This window comes from Berghia stephanieae, chromosome 4, assembly GCF_034508935.2.
Source record: "Berghia stephanieae isolate SIO BIC M18660-M18661 chromosome 4, UCSD_Bste_1.3, whole genome shotgun sequence".
Taxonomy (NCBI): Eukaryota; Metazoa; Mollusca; class Gastropoda; order Nudibranchia; family Aeolidiidae; genus Berghia; species Berghia stephanieae.
This window is the reverse complement of record NC_088363.1, coordinates 30,173,603-30,190,197: the sequence shown is the minus strand read 5'-3', so window position 1 is coordinate 30,190,197 and position 16,595 is coordinate 30,173,603. Positions and strand designations below refer to the sequence as shown.

Genomic DNA, 16,595 nt, shown 5'->3' with positions numbered 1-16,595 from the left:
TTACATTACCCAGTATTCGTCATAATATATGGCGTCGACCACCAAAATAAGGTAAAATTCGTTACTAGTTCACCCAATAGGATCATTTCTTTCATTGACCTTTACTGAAAACAACTTAAGTGTTCAATTTATTTTGGTGGTAGTGGATTTGTATTGTGACGTAATTATTTTGGTCATTGTGAGGTTTTGGAGATGTTACCATCCTCCGACATCCATTTTATGAGTTTGAATCGATTTCCCTAACAGTTAACTTGCCTTGCTGTATGCATTGCTGACTTTTAAAACTCTTTATTTGCCTTTCTTTACTTGCCTCTTGGTTAATTATTTAATCATTAAGTTTGTGATTAATAATATAATAAAGTAATGATAATAATAATAATAATAATAATAATAATAATAATAATAATAATAATAATAATAATAATAATAATAATAATAATAATAATAATAATAAAAACAAACAATGAGCACTTAATCAAGCGTGTAGATTTAATATGTGGGCAAAACCATACATTGTTTATACAATGACAAGTGTGGTTGGTTGTGACTTCATTCTTACATTGTCATTATGACAAAACAACATCCTTATCCCTCATTCTTAATAGAAGGAACGAAATTGACGTCACTCGGCTCTTTGTTATCGTTTTTAGACAGCCATTTTGGTGATTAGTTCTCACTTTATTATATCAATCCGGCTATAACGTTCAAGGTTACACGTCGTTTTGTTTGTTGGTACGTTATATCCGGCTGAGGGATGTTACGAGTATTTTACCTAAACGTATAGCATCAATACATCCAGTTTGTCATTGTCAACATAACATTTGTATGCCTCTCGTTCTTGATGCGTCCTGTTTCACAAGCCATAGGAAGAAAAGGCATTTATTTAATTTTTGTACATATTCAACACATTCTACCGTACTCTTGATTTTTAAAAAATAATTAAAAACTAAATTTTGGCAGGAAAATTCGTCCTTCAAATATCGATTGATTGAAATGATCTATCTTGCCAAAAACTCTCAAACCTGGGATTTCAAGAAAAACCAAGGTTTGAAGTTTTTATTTAATTTATTCATTTATTTATTTATTTTTTGTTGTTGTTGACAAAATAAGGGTCAATTTCTTCGATCGATATTTGAAGAACAAATTTTCTGGGCAAAATTCTAAAATGATTTTTTTTTTCAGAGTCCACAGCAGAGTTAGATAACATGATGCGTAGCCATCGCTATCTTCAATACATGCCGACCAGCAGACATTTTGGACCTTTGGGATTCCGAACACGTTCTACGAGTACAAGTTTGTTGACACAAGCGAGTTTTTGGTTTTGTTTTTTTTTTTAAGTGTCATAATAGGCTTCAACAGTCGTGACATCACTTCCTTCGTAATGACGCATCAGTAACTTAGTAACTGGTTCTAAACTATCGGAACAATGGCGGACGCCCTTATGAAATAATTCTACGACGAGCATAAAAGTACATCCAGAGGAGTAAAACATTATAAATCTGAACATGTTTTGACTTTTATACATTCTGATCACATGACATGTGAAAAAGGTCTGGCCAGCACGAAGAATAAAAAGTACCGATTTTCTTTGTTTAGAACCAAGCTGTTGGTTGTTGGGCGGACGTGACATCCAACTATTGAATCCAATTATAAGTAACGCTCATCTGTGAGGCTGATTGATTCGGGTATCTGTCAGGCATGTAGTGAGATGGCCATGGCCAGTAGGCATGTACTGGAAGTGGTTATGTGCGTAACCCAAAGCATCATAGATTATGAATATTTATTTACAAGAATTAAAGCACAACTCAATGACAAAGTTCAGGAACATCAACATTGTGATAACACTTAACTCACCAGGCAACTCTTTTCTTCTCTCTCTCTCTCTCTCTCTCTCTCTCTCTCTCTCACTCTCTCTCTATCTTTCTCTCTCTCACTCTCTCTCTCACACACACACACACACAAATTCACACACATCATGAAATTCAAGACCACAAACCTATAAGTATAAGATTCAAATTGCACTCAAATAAAGTATGAAAATCATGGATTTATTAGTATGATTAGCTGCTAATCTGGAATAAGTACATGATAGGGAATAGCGAGAGAGAATGGATAGGGGTGTGAGGTAGGTGAGGGGGAGGGTAGTGGAAGGGAGAGAGGATGAGAGAGAGGGAGTAGAGAGAGAGGAGAGAGAGGAGAGAGAGAGAGAGAGAGAGAGAGAGAGAGAGAGAGAAGGAGGGAGGAGGGAGAGAGGGGGGGGGGGGGGGGAGGGGGGGGGGGAGGGGGGGGACGCGCGTTTCGGCTGTCTATCGAATATTATCATTCATATGCCTATGAAATAGAACAGCTACGAAATAAAATTTAAATACCCCCCCCCCCCTGACAGTACATAACAAATAATAAAAAAGGAAAAAATAAATAAAAAAAAAAAAAAAAGCAAGCAAACAAAACGCTTTGACAACGGTTTTTTAATGCCTAAATTGGTGAAGTTTTGGATTACATATGACTAACCAAAGTTATGCAATAGTCTTTTTTATTTTTAATTATAAAGTTTGAACGCTACATCCAAGTGAAGGTACCTGGGTCAAATTCTATAGAAAAATTGACGAACGTACTTTGTGAAAGACCAAAGTTTTACCTAAATAATTTTATGTTACATAGAAATCGGGAAGTAAATAGCAATGTTATAATGGAATAGGCGCTTCAGTTCAGTCAGTTCACAAAAACAAATCAATGTTCTGGACGTTTTGGTTTTCCCTTGGTCAACAAAAAGAACGATGAAGGCCAAGGAGACACTATAAAGATAAATGTGAGATTCATCTTTAGTGTTCCATTCATCGTGTTTTATTGACACAAAGGGGAAACCCGAGACGTCCTCGAAATATGTCTCTGAATTCTGAATTGAAGATTCTTTTCCATTCGTATTTGCATAGAAATCGAAATCGGCTTTGGCTCAATTAAATTGTTATGGGTCTCACAAACAACTGAGAGTAGCGGATTATGTTGTAAATTGTGAATGAGCAAAATAATCTACATTATAACGTAGGTGATTGAAAATGTCGAAGTGAGTATTAGTATTAGTATTAGCACATGATGTATTGGGTAGGTTTGTTGTATTTCGTCCTCGGCATTCAGTAATATCAGGGAAATCCATGGACGGTTGTTAAAAGATGATAACCCAATCCAGAAATAAGACATTGATAGGGAGCATTGCCATAATTACAAGTTCATCTTGTGAGCAATTTATTCATAAGCAGTTTATGTACACCAATGATGTTGAACAGTAGTAACTCTCTTTGTTAAGTCGCTCAATTTTCTCACACGCATGCTCGCACGTTATCTTCTTCGCATTCGTGCATATCAGAACCAGCCAACCTATTTGAAAATCATGGTAGAAACATTTCCTCGGATTAAAATATGTGCATTGATCTTTCAATATAATGTTATTTCTATCGAATATATTTAGGTGGAAAACTAACAGCAATGGGTCCCGGCGACTTTAGTAATTGAACTGTGGTTAGATTTGGACACTATTAGCATGCAACACTGATCCCCCTCCCCCCCCCCCCCCCCCCAATTAAAAACTGGATAAAATATTATAAATAATTCCTAATTCCCTGATACAGGTCCTTCTTAGTTAAGTGGGATCAAGAGAGTAGTTTTAGTTTTATTGAAGTGATGGAAGATAAACTGGGATATCCTGTTTTCTAGGCGTCTCAGATGTGATCTTTTTTGTCAAATTAATGGGAATAATGGGGAGGGATGAGGAAACGATCTATTGATATAGAGAACCAAAATTCTGGTAAAAATACTTAGAGAGAGAGAGAGAGAGAGAGAGAGAGAGAGAGAGAGAGAGAGAGAGAGAGAGAGAGAGAGAGAGAGAGAGATGATTACCTTGGACCCCCCCCCCCCCCAACCTCCCCAGTCCTCTTCCATTAAAGGAGGCTTACGAAAGAAACATGTTATTGGACGAGAAGAAAGAACTAGCGCTAGAATCAGCAAATTAATTATTTCATGTAGCAGTTTAATTATTATTATTATTATTATTATTATTATTATTATTATTATTATTATTATTATTATTATTATTATTATTATTATTATTATTATTAAACGAACAATAGATAATTAAGTTGACAAATATCAATGACATCTCCTACTACTTATTGTCAAAATGTCACAATATTATTTCAATAGAATTATTTGATGTTAATGTTATCGTAATCATCATTCGTTGTTTCACATTGTTTAGTATTAATATTAACCAATTAACTGCTCTACTCTGAAAAAAAATTAACAAATTGGCCAGAAAACTCGTCCTTCAAATATTAAATATCGATCTATTTATCGATCTATTTAAATGACCCTCATCTTGGCAAAAACTCTCAAACCTGGGGGTTCGCAAGGTCCCAGGTTTGAGAGTTTTTTCCAGGTTGAGGGCCATTTAAATCGATCGATATTTGAAGGACGAGTTTTCTGGCCAATTTTTAAAAATGTACGTATCTTTCCAGAATACGACAGTAAACGGCTAAAATGCTTTCGCTCCCTGAACTTATTGTTTCATATTAAATATTATGATCTACCTCATCATCATCATCTCGTCAGCTGATCCTTCGTAGGACAATGCTTCCCGAACTTTCTTGCGAAACAGATTACAGGTGTACATATTATATAATATACACTGCCATTGCAATGGGCCTCTTAAAGTGTATTGTTTATCATTCAAACCGGTTGCATAATGAAAATTACACATAGACATAATAACACTCGTTAGAATAACCATACGGCGAATTAATATTTTTTTCTTAATTTAAATAACTGGTAAAAACACGGCTGGTCACTCTCATCATCATCATCGTCATTATTATTATTATTATTATTATTATTATTATTATTATTATTATTATTATTATTATTATTATTATTATTATTATTATTATTTATTTATTTATTTATTTATTTATATTTATTTCACCCACATGATAAACAAGATCAGGTCGTGTCGACTTAAACCCTGGTGTTCTGTTATTTCCGCTCGTTATTTTTGTATACGTACCGTTGAAGTGAAGTGAATGCATTCCTTTTACTCCCCCTATTAACCTTAAACACGTATCAACAATTATTCGTTCCGTTTATAAATCTTAGGCGAAGGGAAGTTGACAAAAATTCCACAGGGTAAACCAGGGAACCAGCACAGTTCAATATATAATATTCTTACACACTTACTTTTTTTTTGTAAAGTGCTTTGAGCATGTTTAGTGGATATTGCACTATATTAAAGCTCAAGTTGTTTTTGTTTGTTAGTTTTTTGTTGTTGTTTGTTTGTTTGTTTTTGTTTTTTTAAAATTCCGGACGCGTTTCCAATCGCTGCACGAGCTTGCTTGTGTGTGTGTTGGGAACAAACTTCGGATTCCAAAAGTGTACAAGGGCAAGAAATCTTATAGTCTACCTTTCAATCGATTCTGATTTTCTGATAAATAACATTTTCAAATATAAATAAATCCATAAATTTTACTTCTTTTTTCAAAAATCTAATTTTAGTGAAATTTAACGCTTGATAATCTGACGTTACATTTTTGTTGTAAACTTGATATCATTAGGGATTACTCTTTATGGGGAGGGAATAGCTGATGTTCTTTACACACTGTCACACACTCACAAATACACATACACACACATACATGCGGGAGAACATGTACACACAAATCTTTTCTATTTAACGCCAAAAACAAACATTGCTGCATTCAATCAAGTTCACAAAAGGCTACTGATAACTTTCGGCAAATTATAACCACCCAAAATGGTTAACACAAAGATTGATTCTTTAAAAAGAAAATGTTAAAATTGAACAATGAATTAAATGGAAAGCCTTGGTTGAAGATTATCTTTACAGTAATGACGTTTATTTTATTATTGTACGTAATGATAACATAATTTATCTGCTATACAATAGCCCCGTTAAGAACGCAATAACCACCACGTCTAGGTGCCAGACTCTTCATAAAAATTCCCTTGCATTGTATTTCCGTTTTGAAATCGGAAAGTAATTGCCGTAATTAAAAACTTGAAATTGTAAAGGTTTCTTTCATAATAAAAGAACAGCATTGTTAATGTTAATATTCGCACTGCCTTTCAAAGGTTCATTATTGCTTATTGTTTCCTCTTTCAAATCACCCAACGTTTTTTTGTTTTTTTTTTTAGATGCAGCGCTTTTTCAAAGAGAAAAAGGAAACATCAAATATTATAATTCCAAAAGTTGTAATTTGCACCTCTGAAGGTACCGTTGTACATTTATGTGCCTTGCAACAACTAACACGACTTTAACACAGTTGTAACTCGCCCTCCAATCCCCTTGAACCAGATACCTATCGTCAGATATTCATTTATGAGGATTCATTACGAAACAAAACAAAAAAATAAAATAAAATAAAACAAAAAAAAAAAACAAAAAAAAAAAACAAAAACAAAAACAAATATAAAACAAAACGATGCTAAACAAATTTTTTAAAATATAAAAAAAAAGAAAGAAGAAAAACTCATGGGTGTACTCACTTATTTAAATGTGAGTTTTAACTCATTCATTAAAGATAGGATCTCTTATGTCTCTGTCTAATGTAAGTGAGACTTTTATTTACTTTGGCCTTACTTAAGAGTTAGAGGAAACACCAATGCGAAACCATATTATTATATCATTGTCAACGTGGAATCATTTGGGTTAACGGGGAATGACATGGCAGCATCCAGGATGAAGTACGTACGTATCCAAACATTGAGGAATTCCCTGTTGTAAACAGCGATAAGAGCCATTTCTTGAAAACAGCTACACAACACTGAAAAGATTGTGAGATTAAGATGAATAATCCGATCATTTTGGTCATACTGGCGTCCCGGGGGTGATACCATAATTTTTACTATACAGCTGTGCTTCCGAAGACGTGATGTAATCGCTGCTGGTCGAATCATGCGGCTGTGGCTGCGATCCTGTCACTGCTACGGACATTTCTATACAGTCTCTGCTGTTGCTACTGCTGCTCCCTTTGCTGTTGTTGCTGCTACCTGGGATGTAAACACGAGGAGGCTTTTTAGGCCCTGAAGATGGCACTGGAGAATATCCCAGATTTTTGGTGTTGGCGACGTCGCGATTTGACGGAGGCGTAGCTGTAGCTACAACTCCTGGGTTGGAGGAGGTAACGGGGTACCGCATGTCTCTGTAGTCACGGTATTCGGGGTGCGGCCTGTGGACAAGGGACGGGGGTTGGTAGTGGTTTTCTATGATTGGAGGACTTCCGTTACCGGGTCCAGAGGAAGAATTTGTATTGTTTGAGTTCCACGGAGGCACAGCCGCAACTGATCGAACGCTGCCCGGTGTCCGTGGCATGGATCCACAGCCCGATTGGCTACCGGGGTAGTGGAAGGAGGATTGAGAACCGAGGCTTCTGTTGTGGTTGGTGTTGTAGCTGTTGACACTCCCGCCTCGAGAATGAATTGGTTGATGGAGATATTGCGTTTGGAGAGCGGGTAATGTGCCGTATAATTTACTCCCGTCGGCACTGTTATACATCGCATTGTTATTGTAATGACTGTTATTATTTGTAGACGGTGGCGTGTGAGTATGCCTAGGATGTTGAAGAGTATTGGTGAGAGAGTCGTATATTGGGTAACTCGTGTAGTCTTCCATCGGCTCATCCGAGTCGTCTAGGAAAACGGGCGTGTATCGATCCAGTAAAGGCGTCGCGGAACCTTCGTGCGATCCTGCAACAACACCATACCCGTTGCCGCCGCCCCGACCACCTCCGACAGACTCTGACATGTCGTAGTGGTTATGGTTCCCCAGAATTGGAGTTTGGTGATGGGAGTTTGAGTACAAGGGAACGTGGGCTGGGAACTCTCCGGGGTCGGTGAATTCGCTCCCGAAAGAGACGTACGTGTTCCCGTTGTTGACGGGAGAGCCTGGAGAGTGATTGCCCGTTGACGTGATGAGCATAGGTTCGGATTCCTCCAGATCAAGAGGCGGTTTGTACGTGGAGTCGTTAGTATGGTTGGACCGGTTGTCGTCATAATGGTGGGGATGGGGAGGAATTTGGTGATGGTTATTGTTTCCGATGCCGCCCATATTGGCGGGGCTTCCGTTACTAGTCCCACCGTCGTGAAGTCCACGGGCTAAGAGGGCCGGCTTTGACTTGTCTAGTGTGGAACTATCGCCGCTGCCGACGTCGCTGGTACAGAGAGAGAGAGAGAGAGAGAAAGATGAATAAATTGTGAAAAAATGTATACTTTTAGTGACAATGGTGGTGATGACGATGTTGTTGTTGGTGGTGGTGAATGGTGATGATGATAACAATGATGGTAATAGTGCTGGTAGTCTTGATGATATTTAGTTCCTATACTATATTATGTAAATAGACATATAATCATACATACTAATAGACAAACATACATAATGTATAAAGACAGACATATTAATCGACTGATTGATTGAATTGGTGGGTCGAATGAAAAATGGGTTAGTAGGTTGATTAACAGATGATAATGGAGCTTGAGTGTATGTGGGAGGGAGAAGGGGGGGGGGGGTGAGAAAAGGGGATAGCGTGTTGGGACAGATTCTGATAGGGGGTATATATAAATATATAGATAGATAGATTTAGGTAGATAGTTAGATAGATAGATAGATAGATAGATAGATAGATAGAGAGAGAGAGAGAGAGAGAGAGAGAGAGAGAGAGAGAGAGAGAGAGAGAGAGAGAGTCATAGAATTATATGTAGGTCTCCGCTTAATAATTTAAAAAACAAAACCCCAAAAGTTAAACCAACTTTTAAAAAAACGGATAAACACCCAAAAAAAAAAAAAAAAAACCACAAAAAGAAAAAAAAGTATTAAAAAACCAACAATAAAACAAAATAAATAAATAAATAAATATTATATACATACATGATAACAGACACAACAAAGTTAAAAAAAAAAAAGAACAACAACAAACATGCCAATGCTCCTGAAACAGAAGTTATCATTTGCATAGTCTAGGAATATTTTAAACTTCAATATCAATATGGTCTGCAAAGAGTTCATTTGCCAGATGCTCAATGCACTAACAGTGCAATAACATTTTGTCCACTGCACTGCGGCCCTCTCATTGGAAAGGCGCCTGTGGACAAAATCTACTAAAATGCAAAGCCGTGAATAGGGCATAACTCAGACCTACTATTACGAAAAATTCGTTGAATTTCGAAATATTGGTTAAATAATTTCAAAACTTCATGAGCATCTCTTAGTCGTTAAAACTTATTGAAAATGAAGGTTGATGCCAGACTAAAATTTTTATGATTTTGGGATGTTATTTAATTCATATGAGGGTAAATTGTTGATTTATTTATAAAGTTAACTATCTATAGCGACGACAATTTTTATCTTTTAAAAATTACGTTTTTTAAAAATAATTTCAAGTAGGCAAGTCTGCCCTAACCATAGACAACACATATTTCCGGTTAATTATCTCTTTTGCTTTCAAATTTTAGGAAATTCTTAGTGCAACTTAATATTTAAAGCATGAAGAAAAAAAGTTTGGGAAATCAAATACAAAATGAAATGATTGCACTGTGCACTGTACACTGTGAACTTGGCGTGACGATAATGTTTGGAATTTCCATCGGCGTGAGATAAGATTGATAACAATAAAATCGTTTACTGCCACATTTTATGGTTCATGGTTATCTAAATAACAAAAGAATGGAGAAGGGGGAGGGCTCTCTTAATACATTATTATTTTGTTATTAAAAATATGAGCAAATATTCACAAAAGAATTAGACAAATCTGGCGTGTGTACAGGAAGTGACCGAGTTTTATTGTCCTTTATTTTTATTTTATTAAAAATTGTAATCGTATTTTTATATTTGAAATATGATCCGGTTAATATTCCCGTATGTATATTTTCCACACAAAAAAAAACCCCAACAAAAAAAAAAACAAATAAAAAAAAACAAACAAAAAACAACAACAAACAAACAAAAAACAAAAAAACAAAAAAAAAACACGAAAAAACAAACGTTTTGTTTGTGTAAATTTTATCTCCATTCAGTTCCGTAACGATTTACTCAATCGACCATATTTATTATTAGTTTATTTATTTATTTTTAATTTATTCATCAATATATAGACATTTTCCAGCTTTCTTTGATTGCTATTTATTGTGCCTAGTTGTTTTTCATTTTATATTTGTAATTATCATTCTTTTTTTTTAAATTTAAAAATACATACTATCTACGCTTAATTTTCATCCATCCATTTACAAGACCTATAAGATATTAAAGACTAGATACATTATCACGGCATAATTGTGGTATGTAATTTGTTTATGACTTTTCAATTCACAACAGAATAAAAGCCTGTGTATGATAATCCAAAAACGATGAATAAAACAGAGAAGAAAACCATCTAGTGGAACATATTATTATTATTATTATTATTATTATTATTATTATTATTATTATTATTATTATTATTATTATTATTATTATTATTTTCATCATCACCACCACCACCACCACCACCATCATCATCATCATCATCATCATCATCATCATCATCATCATCATCATCATCATCATCATCATCATCATTATTATTATAATAATTATTATTATTGTTGTTGTTGTTGTTGGAAATTGTTATCTGTAAATCTCCAGTCAATGTTTACTGATACGAATGGAAAAGTTAAACTTTGATTCTAAATCACAGATCAAGTTTTAAAACGATTGTGTTATCTACCTTCAATTACAATTTAATAAAGGAGCGTGCGGTCACAGAATAGGGAAGGAAATAATGGTGAGTCACAAACAGACACAGACAGGACATCCGGCAGGTGTTGTAAAATTACATACTACACATAACACACCTTGTTTAAGATATTATTCATTTACACATGTGTGTATTCGCGTGCTGGTGATACGATATTAAATCGTGAAACCAAAACTGAGCTGACTGAAACTTGAAACCCATGCCCCTTTCAAAACACAACAATAACTTCCAAAAACATTAGGCTGGCTAGACTACAGTTAGGATCAGGAGAGGAGTTGGTAGAGCGATGGCTAAACTCCCTGTTTGTATATATCGCTTTCATTCCCTTGCTGCCCCCCCCCCCCCCCCTCTCGTGGGTGTCCCAATATACAGGGATAAAGCAATATAAGATTTTTATAAATGAAATAATGATGGACTTGCCGAAAATAATAAGATAACTTCGCACACGGTTATAGTTCACCTGTGGCACTACACTGCATTAACTAAGCATCACAATGTTAGTGAGTGACTCTCACTCATGCTCCCCCCGCCCCCTTCTCTATTTATCTCTATCTCATGCACATCTGCCCACGCATCTATCTTTCCACCTCCAATTAAACCTCTTTATCATTACACGTCCACCAAAGTAACTCTAATATTATTTGCGAACAAACTTATACATAAAATTAGAGCTAATATTTAAATAAAATTAAAAAATTATTTGGACTCCTCTCTCCCGACATTTGTTTTTTGTTGTTGTTGTTGTTTTTTTTTTTTTTGTTGTTGTTGTTGTTGTTATTTTTAATTTTCCCATGCCTTATAATCTGCAAGAGGGAAAACATTTTTCAATTTCAATTTTCTGCAGAAAACGGGTCGCAATTTACAACAGAACCGCGATATCGGTCCACCCACTCTCTTCTTCTTTCAAACGAAGGTGCAGTTAGTCTCCAAGTTTTATTAAATTTCAACTTCGATAACACCAAGATAGATAATAAAATGAGAGAAAAAGTCAGAAGAGAAAAAAAAAATCAGAGAAAAATGAGAAGATAAAAACACCCATACCTGTTTTTAATGAAATGTTCCTTTACGTGCTCGACGATAGCATCCCTCTTGGCTTGCTTCTTTCTCTGCATTCGATTGACACCGCAGAAGATAAGTACTCCGATAAAGATGATGAGGATGATACCGCAGACGACGGCAACAGCGATAATGATACTCCTGGTGTCCACCCCTGCCGAGTCTTCTGCCTTGTGACTGTCAGGAGGGTTAACCACAACAGAGTCAAAAGGAACTCCTTTCAACGTTAGTTTATATTCCGTGTAAGAAGCTCCCCTAATATTTTCGATGAGACATTTGTATTTGGCTATGTCCTCGTATTTGAAATCGTTGATCCTCAATTCACTGACATACATCATGTTACCGCGTGTGTCCCTCGCCTCTGCAAAGGAGACGCTGTATTTCTTGTTGCGTTCTGAAACATCGACAGGGTCTGTGTTTTTAAACCACACTGCTTCTACTTTGGGAACAGTTGTGTATTTACACAGAAGAGTTGTATTCGCGCCTGGAGCCAGTTCCCTCGTCGAACCACTGGTTTTCATTCTCACTTGACATGCTAGTTTTTCCAGAGGGAGAGAATCTAAAGATTCATCTCTGACGATAGCTGGCCCATCGCAGCGGATCGGGTAACCCGGCGATTCCCATACAGAAGGGTCTGTCCCGTTGAGCCATTTCCAAAGCCACCGTAGATGGCAGTCGCATGCCCAACGATTATCGTAGAGTTGTACTTGAGTCATTGTCTCATTGGGAAAGTCGTCGAAGGAATCAGATGGAAGGTACTTTATAGCATTATGGCGAATTTTGAATATGTTAAGCGAGGTGAGCCCGATAAAGGCGCCTCTGTCCAGACTGTAAATGCTATTGCCGCTCAAATCAAGGTGTTTGAGATTGCTCAGGCGAGAAAAAGCGCTCTTTGGAATGTGGGAAAGTTTGTTTCCGGCTAGTATGAGTTGATGAAGCGAGTGGGAAATGATGTTGAGGGAATCGGTTGGGATTTGAGTGAGTTTGTTGTTGGAAAGGTCAAGAGTTTCAAGGTAGTCTAGCATGTAGAAGGCGTTGGCTTTGATTAAGTACATGGAGTTGTTGCGTAGGTAAAGCTCCCTGATAGAAATGTAGTGAACGAAACTTTTGTTTTCCAGGATAGAGAAATCGTTGCTACTTAGATCCAATGCGTTGATGGTTTTGTGGAGTCCAGATGGCACAAAGTGCAGGTTTTTGTTGCTGCAGTTGGCAGCCGTGTGGGCTGCGTTGTGGGTACATGTCATCTGAGTACCGCTGAGAGGTTGAAATAATGTGACCCACACAAGTAAGACAGCAACAGTTGGTTGTCGACTTAAAATGTTCATATCCGATGTAAACGGAAGTGATTTACGTATCCGAATTTCCATGCTGCCCAAGAGTTTACTCCTGATTATATTGCACAGGGAGAGAAATGAGATTTCAACTTAACATTTCAAACAAGTTGTTTTTTTTTTTTTTAAAAAAAGAAGAAAATCACTTTATTCCTTCTGTACAAGTTGTTGGTTCAGTATAATAGAAGTATCCGTTTTTCTTCGTTCATGTACAAAGTTCATTAATAAAGACGTGTCAACGCTGTAAGTCATCTTCTGACAACAGTAAAACATTGTTTGAAATAGAATCTACTGGGGGAGTTCATATGGATTATCACTCAGCACGGCCGTGAAATAAATCTCTTCTCCAGCAAGCCGATCGCACTGTTGCAGTTTTACACACTTTTACCTAGAAGAATAAATTGAGAAGAGATATGTCAACCAATGAAATTTCAAGTTACAGACTATTAACGTATTTGATTTCTACCAACCTAACTTATTGCTCGTTTTGCAACATTACGCATTTTGTTATCTTAACCCCCCCCCCCCCCTCCTCCAACTCCCCTTTTCTTCTTCTTTCGAACTTACACGCCTCATTGATATTGTAGCTTAATAGGGTTAAGGAAGGGAAGAGGGTGGAAGGGGGGAGATTTTGGATTACTCAGAATCTTATACATGCCTTTCAAAATAAATCCGTAGGGGGGCTTGGTTTGCGTGAGATACGGCCTTAAAGATTTCTCGTTACGTCTTACGTTTAGGGGGCCGTGTGCCCTTTGGGAAATGAGAGGTGATAAATGACACCCAGTGTCTGGGGAATTAAACCAACAACTACCGCCTCTAATCCCCTATCTACACACATAACGTGTAACCCAACACAAATCCCCGTAAGCATTTCGATTTTACACCATACGTACATTAATTTGCACTTAATATTGTGCGAATCTTTGGTTTGCGCATATTGCTTTTATTTAATTATTTATTTATTTATTTATTTATTTATTTATTTATTACCTCAAGACGCCTGATACTGATGTTGAAAATACAATTGCTTTTTGACCATGCATTAACAAAATGTAATGTACATATTTTGGTTTTGCGAGTGTGAACAGTGCAGAGTAAGTATGTTTGCATTTATTTATTTTGACTATTTTCCGGAATTTCACACTTGTGACATTCTTTACAGTAAAAATCAAAGAGCGCATTTCAAATGTTATTATAATATAATAAAATGGATCGTGTCGGTCACACTTTTTTTTTCCTCAGCCGGAGAAGCAAATAAATAAAATGTTATTATCTGTCCATTTTGCTGCAAGAGATATTGCACCCGTAATTTTCAGACTGTTGGTATCGCATTTTAAGCCACCCCAATAGCCTTCAACAGGCGTGACGTCACTTCCCTCGTAATGACGCACAGTTTCTGGTTCTCAACTATCGGAACGATGACGGACGCCCTTATGAAATAATTCTCTGACGAGCATAAAAGTTTATCCAGAGGAGAAATACATTATAAATCTGATCATGTTTTGACTTTTATATTTTCTGATCACATGGCATGTGAAAAAGTTCTAGCCAGCATTGTAAATAAAAAGTACCGATTTTCTTTGTTTAGAACCAAGCTGCTGGTTGCTGGGCGGACGTGACATCAGACTATTGAATCCTATTATTATCTGACTTTTTTTTTCTTTACTGAAGTGTTACTTGGTATCCATTTCAAATGCTAAACAAAAATCGACGTGAGCGAATTTTTTTTTAACGTATTCTGCGATCAGATTATGAGATCAATCAACAGATTTCTACCTAACTAGTTACATAGAAATCTGTGGATCAATCAGATTGGCAAACCTCCGCCCACCTCACTGGGTACGCTATACGCGTCTTCAATTATTGTAGTTGTAGTATTATTTCTTTTCCCCCTTTCTCCTCGACACGACGCTCTCCTCCTTAACTATACTCCTTAACTGGTCAATAAACGTGAAATAATCTCCTAGGCTTGATCGATTTTGTTTTTGTTTCAGGTTCGTCGGAATGCTCCCTCACGTGTATTATGTGTGTTTGTATGTGTGTGTGTGTGTGTGTGTGTTGAGTGTGTGCGCGCGCACATAGGGCTGCTATTGCTATGCTGTGGTATGTATTGGTTGTTCCAATGGCATTGGCATAGAGGGTCGATCGATCACTGGCTGGCAATGAATGATCAGCCACGCATGCGTGCTTTCACTTATTTTCCTTCACTCATTCACTCACCAGCAGTAGCAGCAACAGACAGACAAGCTAAAGAGTAATGAACAAAATTGATTATAACATCTTCGAAAAAAAACAAAACAAGATACTAAATACAGAACGTTTCGAGCTCAAAACCCTTCTTCAGCCAACAACGAAAAAAAAAAAAGTAAAACATTAATACGTCACTCAAAATATAGATTGACTATGGATTTTAAGTTTCTAAAAAGTATATTGAATATTGACTACAATTGAAACTTAGTGGGAGGGGGGGGGGTATAAAATCAAACAAACGAAAAAACAACAAAACACGGTAACAAAAAAATACAACCCCCCCCCCCCCCCCCCAGAGAAAAACAAAACAATAAAAAAAAACGAAAATAAAAAAAAAAAAAAAAACAAACAAGCAAAAAAGAACAAAAAAGCAACAACATCATATCACATCCAAACCCAGCGATTTGGTGAGCACCAGCTGTTAGGTCTCTTTACTAATTTACTGATCCATAAGCCAAAACAAAAGTGACTTTTTCACAATTGATTTCCTTCATTATCAATTAGATGACAAAATGCCCACGTCGTCAATGCCATCATCCTCGTTATCAACATTATTTAATGATGTCCATTGCCATCAAGGTCAGGGTATCTGATGGAAGTAAATAATATGACAAAGGACTTTGACTTTGTCGATGAAGTCCCCCTGTCAGGTTTGACTGTTGTGTTCCTAAGACGTGGTAGAAAAAACCCTTTGTCAATTTCCTGTAATCCTCCTCGGCGATGAGGGTTTAATGACGCTGAAAGATGGTCTAAAACCCGGTTCCTATTTTCGTTTCACTGGATAGTAGCTTTGACAATAATGATGATATCTCTCTCTCTCTCTCTCTCTCTCTCTCTCTCTTTCCCTCTCTCTCATATCCCTCCCTCCATCTCTCCCCCATTCTCTCTCTCTCCGTCCCTAATCCCACTCCCCCGCCCCCCCCCTCTCTCTCTCTTCCTCCTCTCTCATTTATCCCTCCCTCCATCTCTCCCCCATCCTCTCTCTCCGTCCCTAATCCCACTCCCCCGCCCCTCTCTCTCTCTCTCTTCCTCCGCTCTCATTTATCCCTCCCTCCATCTCTCCCCCACTCTCTCTCTCCGTCCCTAATCCCACCTCTCTCTCTCTCTCTCTCTCTCTCTCTCTCTCTCTCTCTCTCTCTCTCTGTGTGTGTCCCACTCTCTCGCT

General features: G+C 37.0%; 2 protein-coding genes across 3 annotated transcripts in view; one reads left to right on the top strand and one right to left on the bottom strand.

Moving 5' to 3' along the window:
* The window catches only part of LOC144970392 (protein YIPF5-like), a 128,911-nt gene that overhangs the window by 36,191 nt on the left and 76,125 nt on the right, over window positions 1-16,595 (top strand). The window lies entirely within an intron of this gene.
* Window positions 5,875-16,595, bottom strand: part of LOC144970391 (uncharacterized) — a 37,092-nt gene continuing 26,371 nt past the window's right edge. For both annotated transcript variants that reach the window (XM_078909972.1, XM_078909973.1), the window contains exons 3-4: window positions 11,835-13,568; window positions 5,875-8,216 (exon numbers count right to left, since the gene is read on the bottom strand). In XM_078909972.1, the coding sequence (XP_078766098.1) occupies window positions 6,875-8,216; window positions 11,835-13,216 (2,724 nt within the window). In that variant the 5' untranslated portion in view covers window positions 13,217-13,568 and the 3' untranslated portion in view covers window positions 5,875-6,874. The remainder of the gene's footprint in view (window positions 8,217-11,834; window positions 13,569-16,595) is intronic.